The sequence below is a fragment of the Ascidia mentula genome, chromosome 8 (genome assembly GCF_947561715.1).
Source record: "Ascidia mentula chromosome 8, kaAscMent1.1, whole genome shotgun sequence".
NCBI lineage: Eukaryota > Metazoa > Chordata > Ascidiacea > Phlebobranchia > Ascidiidae > Ascidia > Ascidia mentula.
Genome location: NC_138573.1, coordinates 14,451,054 through 14,462,721, shown reverse-complemented (window position 1 = coordinate 14,462,721; position 11,668 = coordinate 14,451,054). Strand labels below are relative to the sequence as shown.

The window sequence follows — 11,668 nt, the reverse complement described above, 5'->3', positions numbered from 1 at the left end:
CGTTTCATTGAAGAACCAATGCAATTTCAGGCAATCTTTACCTGCAGGATTGTGACGTCAGACCTACAGATGACGCGAGGGAGGAACCGTGCATACATAATGTGCGTTTAATAAGGCATTACTACAGTTTGCTGAAACTACGAAATGTGCATACCTATTGCTTGCTTTTTGGTGAAAGCTTTGCAGATCACAACAAAATACAACTTAATGATGACTAAATAATTGTCGTTTCGTGTAATCTTGATTCCTACATTTATCCAAAGCAAATTACAAGGCTACAGAAAAGTTATGGTCGGACCCAAAGTAAAAATTTACTTGACAAAGTCGTAGAATTATAGAAATGAATGTGATATAACAAGTAGAAAGAATAAACAAAAATAATAAAACAACAAAGAAAGGTTTCTAAAAAATTAAAAATGCTTCTATATTTTGGTAAGAATACATTTCGTACTTAATCACTGACCCTCTGAAACCATCACATGGACCCCTCTCTGGGGGTCTGCGAACCCTGTTCAAAAGACTCAAGGATTGATCGACATGAATTGTGCTCGGAGGGACATTGATGGACATGATTAATAAACATTAATAGGTGACAAAAAGTATATTATATTTAGAAATACATTTCTCATTTATTTTTCCTGTTCATTTACTGCTTTCTTAGCCTGCAATCTACAGCAAGATTAATATTAATGCCCTTGTAATTCGTGCATGTAAGGGCGTGCACTTTTTAGTACATGATTTGTTGTTGTGACAATGGTAACACTCGAATTCGATGATCATGATCACATGAGGCTGTGACGTAATATTTACACAAAACAAGCAGTCATTTGCAAGCATTACTGAATGTACTTGGTAGATAAAGTAATATGGTTGAAAGACAAGGAAACATAACTGTAGTACAGGTCACGATGGAATTCTCACGAGCAACTTAAGGTGCCCTATATACACTACATGAATACGTTGTGCAGGTGGTTTTGTGCTTCTTCAATTTGTTTCACACTTTTTTCATAAACAAAGGTGTCTACAGCTTTATAACCATAACCATCGCTAGTTTTATCTTATTGCAGACTTTTTAATTTTATGTTTCACACTTGTTTCTTTAAACAATGGTGTACCTTCGTGTTATGTTCTACAAGTCCGATATTATGGCAATTGCGTATCCGCGATTGGACGCACAGTTGGTAGCGACTCTTTCCAACATTATGGAGGATTTTACGAATAAAGAGTTCACCTGGGAGGTCGACGATGCAAGCAACAAGATACATTGTAAACTGCACGACACTCACGGTGATAAAATCTACTTACTCATTTGTATGATCTGCCAACGACTTGGCAACATTGGATGGGATTTAAAGACAGAATCCTACCATGAAGTTAGAGGCACAGAGATAATGCTATTCAAGATGTAGCTGTGGAGGTTGTCGAAAGTAGTTGTAAAAAAACACGCTAAGAAATGTTGTTTTATTGTTTCGCATTGGAATAGTCACTTCATTGTAACTCGTTATATGTCACTGCATTTTATATTGTGCATGACTGATTGATTTAACGCGTCATGGCATGACTTTATGTCCAGAATAACACATGACAAAGTCGAAACACAACAACAATGTCTCTGGCGTCATTTAAGTGAACCTCGTACGCCTTGGCTCTTTGAAAGCCATCTTTTCAATGTTTTGTGTTCAAATGTAGATCGGGAATATGTATGGAATGTGAACGTTTGCGTACGATACTTGATTGTGACTTTACAATAACGTATGCAAATCAACCGACACATTTTATTGTTTAAAGCACAATTATCACTGGGAACTGTATTGTGCACATCTTTGTTTACCCCATATAGATGTACAAACCATGCTACTAATGTTTCATTTTTTTGTTGTTGGTGGTTTCGTTATAATATGTGCGTTGTACAATATCGTGTTGATTAACACAAACAAAAACAAATAAATTTACTTTTCCTGCATGGGAATTGTGATCTATTTTTTTATACGACGGAATATCTAGAATATCATGATTGGTATTAAAGTAGTCAACCATGACTTTAGGCAGGGAAATTCTGTTGCATTTTTAAGCATTGGTTAAAAGTATAGTGCACCTATATTAGCAGTGCCTGTAAATGGTATTTCTTATTCTTAAACATAGTTACCTCACGTCTTGCCATCACAGCCCTTTGGAATTAGAACCGACGCCGTTTATGTAGATGCGAAGGTTTGACAAGAATAAATCATGTCGGCAAAAAATTTTGCGAAAGAAACTCTCCTGTTTACCTTCAAAGCCTACCTTCCCATTTCCTCGAAGAATTAATTAACCCTGTAGGCATTTTAACGAACGAGCTGTATTGTCTTTAGGTTTCGGTCGTTGTAGCAGGTGTTTGCGTGACGTCATAGTTCTTGAACTCTTCGAGGAAATGATCGGGCCCAAAGGAGCGGAGTGCAGCACGGTACATTTGAGGCTGGGAGGACATAAATATGTGGGTTTGCTTTCAAACTCTGGAGTTTTTTCCACAAAAATCAAACATGTTCTCGATAAAAAGGGAACGCACCGACTTACACTTTTTTCTTATGGACACGGAGATGTTTTTGTTTTACCTTCACCACCAAACGCAGAATTCGGTATTGGACCAACTTCGTGAAACAACGGCAATCAACTATCTAAAATTAGTGGCCCAGCATTTAGGCGATTTCACAGTTATCAGTTCGGAAGAAATGTGCTTGATATGAACTGTGATCCACTGTATCAAAGGCTTGTTTTGAACGTAATATCAACCGTTAGTAAAATGGCGTGACAAAATTTGGCGAAGGAAGTTGTCCTTTTAACCGCGGGGTAAACTTTCGATCTTCATATTCTGGTGACGTTTTGACAAACGAGCGGCGTTTTCTTTAGGTTTCAATTCTTTTAGGCGTTTGGGTAATTCTCATAAACGCGGATGATCAGTCTTCAAATGTTATTTTATCAGCGTAGTGAGTAAAAAATTATAGAAGCATGGATTTCTTGGAAGCTTGCACGATACAAACCGATACGTCTTCAGGCACATGGTTTTACCATGCTAGAGAGATGAATGTAAGTGATGCAGACCAACATTGTCAGTATGCTCACGGTGCTAGGTTGGCAGTTTTGGATACGGACGCGAAACTTGCTGATGCTGTGAGCAACATACCAGCACAGATGCCCTGTGGAAGAAACGACTATCTCGTTGGTTTAAGTGAAGTGGAAATGAACGCAACTTGGACTGGAGGTGCATACGAAAGCTTTTATTCTCAAGAGAATACATTCAATGATGCATCAGATGAGTCGGGCATGTTTGGACTGATTACAAGAGACAGTTTAAACCAAAAAACCTTTTTTGATTTGAATCAACCTTACCCGTTTTTATGCTACAAGCCATATAATTTCACCAGCACTGCGTCGAGTCTTTGGTACGTGTTAATAGTTTTACCAATCTTTCTACTTGCCGTTCTCGGTTATTTTATATACAAAAAAATGAGACAAAACTCCCGACCAGAATCGACAACAAACGATGGACGAAGTGCTCGGCATGAGTCTCACTTCTATCATAATATAGAGCCTGTTGTTCCAAATTCACAAAATGTTGCAATTAATGATGGCCATTTGTACGAGACAGCGGATCCTCAGTCCACGCCGATCAATCAGCCGGCACATGGAGACCATTATACACAACGTGTTTTTCCAAAACAGGGAATAACAAATGAAGAGAATAAACAACAACGAGGTCAAGGATTTTATATGAATGTTTGAATGAAGTTATCATGTGAATTGCAAGGACGAAATAATGCTGGTCTCTGTGATAAACTCTGCTACAATACACTGTATTAACTTCTTGTACTCTTTCCGATTCTACAAATGATATTTCATGCATGCGTATTGCAATGTACAGTAAGCAAGTAAAAGGTGATCATAATTAAATACTATAAATACGAGATTCAGTCTTCAACAAAAATTTGCCTTAATTTAAACGAAGATATATGCCTGGAAAAATGAAGTGTCATTTCCTTGTTTAACTGTGCAGCACAGTATAATCGTTATCTGCAGTGGACAAAATCTTTTTAGATCATGCGTTTTCATTCCCCGATTTACTGCATTCCTTTATGCGTTTTGTACGTGGAATTTTAATGCATCACATATACAGCATGGTCTTTGTGAATATTGCGTGAATTACTCTACTTTTTTTTTTGCTATATGTAGAACAATACATAACTGGAGTGCCATTTTACGAGCGTGTTTAGCATTTACTACGGCATGTATAACGTGACGCTATATGGTGATATGACTATAGTTACACAAGTCTGACTTTAAACAATTCGAGGTTGGTACTGTGGGTTCGCCGTTTCGTGCGCAAAATACCCCGGTAATTATTTCTGGGTTTTCAAGCGCCCGAATACCAAGAAGAAGACTTGATCGGGATTCGTGGCCAGGATATCTCGGTTTAAATCTCGGTGTGGCAAAAAATATATACATAAAACCGAACTATTGGATTGAATGGACAGAGGACGTTCACCTGGTTCGAACGTAAAATCAAGTCAAATACAGCAGAAAACCCGCGGAAAGTTTCATGAAGTTATCGGCTTAACGTAAACCACTCTGCGCACAAAAACATATTTTCAGATCAGGATTGGTTTCGACAAGGATGATTGTGCCTGAAAACAAAGAACCACAAGAATCAAAATGTTTGTTTCATAGGTTAACGGTGAGGCAGAGAACCTTTTTAAAATAGGTGGTTACAGTTTTGATTATATTACATACATAATTTTTGCCTAACATTTACCATGGAATGTATGTTTAGTTTTCCAAAGCCTGCCAACCTTTCTACATGGGCAATTAGCGTTGCCAGTACAACAACATAGTTTGACGTTGAAGGATACAAAAATGCTTTCACGCTTCATGGGTTAGATAAATTTCATTGGTAAGCAGCAGCAATGTAGCTCAGTGGTTCGACCGCGCTGAACTATTTCAAGCAGTTTCCGTCATAACTTTATGCGGCAACACACATTTTTAAAATTTGCCTTCAATCCGAACGACCATTTTTTTTTATTAAATTCTTCGCGACACTGTAGTGTCGTTCACTGCTTGCCAGCTGCCATGCGTGATATCCAAACCTTTTCCCTTGACAGTAAAACATTCCTGTGGCGATTGGCAGGCTTAAGTGCTTTCGCAAGCATTCGAACCTTTGAAGCTGCGGCCAGCAGTTTATTTTTAGAACTAACTCGCCCTTCTACGATTGTCTGCGGTTTGTGATGAAACAATCGCCCGGCTTAACGTATTGTAGACAATGCTGTCGATGAATGGCAGGTATTTCACTCATATCAAAGCTTCTCTCCCAAGAAAACGTTTGCCTTGAGAAAAAGCAGGTCACATCAGATAGCGTCTGCCTTTCGCCCTCAGGCTGTGTTTAAGACTATAAGGCGTATTAGTATTGCCAGCACATTAGCCATTCTTACTTGCAACTTCCAGTCGTAGGTATTTGCCTGAATAATTGCTGTAGTTAAAACAATGCAATAAACAGGATCTAGTTACAGCAGCAGTGTGAGAAGGTAGTCACAGAAAATGCATAACAACTGTTTGAAGTAAGATACACAACATGCTCAGTCAAATGCTAATGAAGGTGGTTGTGGTGATATCCTCGTTCAACTTGCTTCTGACCACCTTCATATATTTATCGAAGTATCCAAGAACCGTTGGTGTGCATCAGAAACCAGACCACAGCACAGCAACATTCGCAAAAGGTAAACACGTTGTTCTGTTTGTAGTCAATCCTTGATATATGACACAACACACAAGACGGATAAATTGATTGTAAACTTTGATGTTTTTACAGGTGATGTTTATCGAAAGTTTGAGACTGCCTGGTACAGGGCGGAAATATCGAGTAAAACTAGAGACTTCTATGTGGATTCCAACCAAATCGCTCGGAAAGGACCGAACGTGCCCATGCTAACCTACCAAAAACCGATGAAACTCGTTTCTAGGTTTGTAACAGTTTGTAGCAAAACAAACGTTTCAAAAATGCACTTGCTAATCTTTGTTCGTTGGTTGCTTTAACAGGAATTCAGCGTCTTGGGTGAGCTTGTTTGGAACTGATAATGACGATGGAAAAGAAAAACCAATTCGTCACTATTTGCGTAAGCATTAAAGATTAGGCCGCCGTTATTGCTATTGCGATAAGGGTGGACGATGCTCTATGTATACACGGGTTAATTATTTTCCTGTAAGGAAACCTAAAACTTGTATTTACTTTTCTCACAAACATGTCAAAAAAAAGCTTTCAAAAACTGTGAACATTCTACAGGACCTAGCGATGTTTACTTTAGCATACGGACGACAGAATCGAATCACCATACAAGAGTACCATTACTCCTTGACACCTGGGTTTCGCTGGTACCTCGCTACACTCGCATTTTAACAGGTGCCGTTGCATCCGCTGCAGTAAATTATAATTCTGTTTGTGTTTTTTACTAAATTGTACTTGACCGGTTGAAAATGTGCTGGTTACATATTTTGAGACAAAATAATTTTGCACTTGTTTCGAGTTCAATAAACATGAGTTCATATAAAAGATTTAGTTATGTTGTTGACGATAATACAGAGTCAGACAAAATGACCTCGGTGATGCGTGGTCTAATAGAAATAATAAAGGAAACATAAAGTTAATACCAAACTCATAAATGTTGCAGATGAGGACGATATCACGTTACGCAAAGATTTGAAAAGGAGATTTGGGGATGCTGCCCCAGCTCTCATTCCAACAGATTGTCCGCGTAAGTCGCACAGCAAGTGGTCGCTTTTATGCAAGTTATACTGGGAGTTTCAACATTACACCATGTCCGGTTTAAAGGTACAAAATATAGACATATTTCTACCACGCAATGTATATTTGATAATAATTCCACAATAATGCTTCAATATAGTCACATATATATTTATCACTTGTTTTTCTTTGTTCCAAAAAGAAAAACCACAAGTTGCCCAAACTTGTCACAACTTTACGCCAAGTGAGACAACTGAAGTATTAGCATTTATAAATGACTTAATAGACGATTATGTGCCCTGCTGGATGTGAAATAAAACTTATCTTATTTCTCATCCATTAAACAAACACCAACAACACCAAGTAACCTGCCAACTTTTTTTCATTATATTTCAGGAATCGTGGTTTTGTCATTTTGACGACGACGCTTATGTAAACGTAGACCGGCTGCTCACGCTTTTAAGCAACTTTGATCCAACGCAGACGGCTTATTTGGGTCGAGCTCCATCCAAAACCCGGGCCACGGTTACAATCGCGTACAAACTTGACCTTCCACGGGAAGCACACAACGAGGAATTTCAGGTTGGTGAGATTTTATGTACACATGGAACACTAATAATAAAACCCAAATGTAAAAAGCAGTTTTATAAAAATTTAGATTAAATAGAAAAGTATGCAGGCAAGTATGAGTTTAACAGTTTTTGGTACAGTTTTGCGCAGACTACGTTTAATGCATTCAAAATAATGAAAAGATTGATTTTTGTTGACTGTATGTACAAAAACTCGTTATAGTATAAAGCCAAATTTATCGTCTTACAATGCCATTATTAAATACTCTATACCGTAACAAAAATGATTCATATATCATTGCTTTCGTTTCAAAATTATTGGATTTAATACGGGCAACATGAATATGAATCACCGAATTTCCACAGGATGTTGTCAGGGATGAGGCAGATATTGTTTCGTTCCACTTCGCCCTGGGGGGAGCAGGATTCTGCATTTCTCGAGCGCTTGCTGAAAAAATGTTACCGGTCATGGAGGTACGTTTGTAATAATTACGAAACAACTCGTTTTCACTGGAAATGCGTAATTTGCTGTAGAATTATGATAATAATACCTGTAATTGTCGGTAAAGGGCAGCTCATAATAACGAAGGCTTAATAATGATTAAACAAAAGTGTTTATTCTTGCCTTGGGTTTGAATATGTATCAACTATATTTAAGGGCTGGTCCATCGTGCAAGTGGCAGCCTCGATCAGTCTTCCGGATGATTGCGTTTTCGGCTACGTCATCACTCACCTACTCAACGTATCGTTGACCAACGTCCCCCAGATGCACTCTCACATCGAAGACATGACGTCATATACCTTGAAAGGCCTCTCTGAGGAAGTGACGTATAATTTTATTTTGCCTTCGAGAACAGACGCGGGAATTCCTTCTGGGCCAACTTCGGTTTCGAATCTCAAAGATAATCAGTTATCAAAGATAACTGGTCCTGTAGTACGGCGATTGCACAGTTTAATATACGATAGGAAATAAAACATGATCTATAGTTGCAAATAAACGGTTTTCCGTGTTTCTGACACATTGCTGCATTGCACAGAGCATCTTTGCAGATAAGAAATTTATGCTTATCAGCCTTTGTCGTTGCATTTTGAAACAAACAACATAGTAAAGTTCCCACACGAACAAAAATCTTAATACCATTCAATGGGACATGTGCCATATTCACACTGCCTGTTTCAAAACTACTTTAAACTATAGAGATACAACCATTGTTTTTTGGTTACCATTCATAAAACGTACCAAGATTTAATGAAGTTGTAACGATGTCACGCCCAATGATGCATTCTTTCACTTTTAAACTTTTTTATCTAATTCTTCTTAACCCATCATGTTTGGGGTAAAATGTAAACTCATTACGTTGCATTTCAGAACAAACTTTACGTAAGTTTGATCCCACTACATTTCATCTGTTCTTTATTTCGCTTATAATTTTGAACGCTTTACCTACTTTTGTATTTTGCATTTTTCTTTTCCTGCTGCTTTTTACAAGTATCAGCATTGTGTATGGCTTGTTGCATTTTAGATACAAGTATCAATTGCAGTGATGTAACAGTATTTTTCATGGTAGTGCTACGCCTTCTGGTTGGTCTCTGCTAAAATGTTTTGTTGAACAAAACTTTAAAGCGACCAGAAAAGCATTTGACATTATAATGTATACAAGGCGTTTAAAACAACCCTTTTTGCTAACTAAGCCATCTTACAGCGCCAAACTACAAGTTGGCATGCAAAGAATAGAGAAAATTACAGAAACAAAGTATAGAAAACGTAAATCGCATCGTCAGAAGTAAATTTAAAAAATATGTTAAGTTAAAATTTGACGTTTTTATGCTTCCGCAAGACGACGCTGTTCAGCTTTGCGCAGCAAAATTTATTGTTTTATTTTTCTTGAAGAACAATGGGCAAAAACAAACAGCATGTTATTAAAAAATTATTCTGCGGTTAGACCACCTGGATGCAATACAAATTGCGGTTGCCTTCGTTTTTCCGATAAAAAAACAAACATACATAATAGAAAGCAAAACGGCGTATTTTGTTGTTTTTATTTCGGAAAATGGAGATCCATTCTTTGCTATTTTGATAAATTGCTTTACGAGTGTCCGAGTCGTAGTCCGTCCAACTATTAAGAAATACATTGTCAAAGATTATAAACAGCATTCAGAAAAAAATATTTCGTGGAGTGCTTTTACAACCAAGTTCTCGCTCGTTTGCGTTACTTAAACTAGAGGGTGTAGGTTCAGATACTAGATTGGTTCTGTGGTTGATACAAATCATATCAGCTTAAATAAAGCACAAAGATCAAAACGAAAGAAAATATACCAACTGCTCAAAGTGTGTGTTTAAACTGAAACAATAAAATGTCAAATGTTATCACCATGCGTTTTTGGGAAGACCTAACCAGTCGGGACAAGCTCCTTAGTTGTCTTGACATACTTTCCCCCTACTAGCCCAAGGGTCAACTGCAATATTAAACCGCAAGAGTAGAGCGAAGACCTCCACGATGTTTATTACCTCTTCGCCACAAAAATGAATAATGCAGGGAGGTCTGAAATGGTGTTGTTAATGCCGTCCGGTCTGGATTTGCATCTTGTATTGTTTATGCTGTACGTGAATATACGCTGGTCATGTAATATTTAAAAGCCTTTTCTTGGTTTTGGCAATAGCGTGCAAACCTAAATAAAACATTTTATAAACTGATCAATAAAATTCCCAATTTCAGTTATATTGGGACAGTATAAAAAGAAGCATTGCTCCAAATATTCGTTGTGTGGAATACAGTATCTGATTTGTTACGTGTGTAAACAATGAAGCGGTGATAACCTATCACCAAAATACTCTCGGGTAAACAGTTGACCAAATGACATGCAATCTGTACCGTGTCATTCGTGCAAGTCAGTACAATGATTCAAAATTTTGAAATATACAGTCGCCAAAGCTGTTTGTATCAATATGTAAATGTAAAACATAGAATAAAGTAATTAAATAACAAACCAAGGTTAACTATGACGTACAGTAAGTGGAACACATCATAAATGGAGGTCGCTGCGTAGAAGCTTCGACAAATCAAGGATGTAACGCACCGGCAGGTTTTTCCTATGAATCGTGGTTTTAAACTGACAACCAGCCAGGCAGCGGAGCTATCTGGAGCAGCGAAATCACTCATGCGAGAAAAACATCGCCGTGTGCGCTGTATTGGCTCAGAACGCCCGATAGAAAAAAGCCACGACGGCCAGTGCACACATCACGAAAGGAGGCAAATCCGTAGAGCTGCACGGCCGGGCAAACAATAGTCTCGCTTGTACAAAAAAACGCTCGCAGCGTCAAAGAGAAAAGGCGCTTCTGCCCGCAGGCGAAGTTAGTGATTTGAGTGTGTGATTAATGCCCAGGACGTTCCAACTTTTGGGTCCGCCAGGTATTATGCAATAAGTCAGTTATGTGTTCTGTTTTTCCAATAGCGTTGGAATTAAGAGCTCCAGGTTATTTGATTGCGTTGCCAGGTGTAGGAGAGAGTGGTTGTGCTTGTTTCTGATAAGCAGTTGCCTGATAACATTATGTGGAGCCCGATAACAGCCTTGCGAGGTTGAGCCAGGCAAATGTTAACTTCGTTTAGCTTATCTTCGTTCAACAAACCGAGATTTCCTTATCAAAACTGTACGTGGTGGACTTGACCGAACGGATTAGCCAAGTGCTCGTGCCAGGCCGAAGAGCGAGGTCCACTTCCCGGTCAGTGAGAGATACAATGCCATGACCAAGTTGGTTTAACAATTGGACTGTTTATCTAACGGTAAATGATAAGGAAGTTTTCGTTTGCGAGCTGCAGGAAACTTTTCGAGAGTAAAAATTGTTCCAGTTGGTATATAGCTTACACCGCAATCCAACTGACAGCATACCATCAGTGTGGCAGAGATGTGGAGTGACAAGTCTATGTTGCTTGCGTTCTGCCAATAGAGAATTCCTTCCCAGTGGACTTGGTCTAATATTTACAGCAGTACTGATAAAGTGTGGTGCTATGTGCATAGTAGGTGAACAACTAGTTTAGTAAACAGAATCACGTTGTTACACCACAATCGAGGCTATTGAATATAAAGGAACGATTGTTTTGCGTAAATTGTAAGTGGAAAGGAAGCCCAGTTGTAAAACAGCAAATCGCTTTTGATCGCGCTCACGAGCGTGTCTGTTAACGCTTGTAAACGATGTATTCCAACAGAGTGAGGTCGCATTACGTGTGCGCCTTATTTTCTGGCCACCCCATCAACTATCAGCTTACAATTAGGACTGCTAGCGAATGTTATTTTAGACCGCCTATGTAACAAAATGAGGCAGTTTTCAGTTAGAGCG

The 11,668-nt window shown here is 38.5% G+C and overlaps 1 protein-coding gene across 1 annotated transcript; it reads left to right on the top strand.

Annotated features, from left to right (window-relative positions):
* The first annotated feature begins 5,470 nt into the window (after positions 1 to 5,470).
* Positions 5,471 to 8,737, top strand: LOC145911656 (beta-1,3-N-acetylglucosaminyltransferase manic fringe-like). The gene is made up of 8 exons (XM_082999062.1): positions 5,471 to 5,741; positions 5,834 to 5,984; positions 6,061 to 6,137; positions 6,305 to 6,421; positions 6,690 to 6,850; positions 7,160 to 7,345; positions 7,699 to 7,806; positions 7,991 to 8,737. The coding sequence occupies exons 1-8, from the start codon at positions 5,597 to 5,599 to the stop codon at positions 8,303 to 8,305; spliced, it is 1,260 nt and encodes a 419-aa protein (XP_082855188.1). The 5' UTR covers positions 5,471 to 5,596; the 3' UTR covers positions 8,306 to 8,737.
* Positions 8,738 to 11,668: the final 2,931 nt, after the last annotated feature.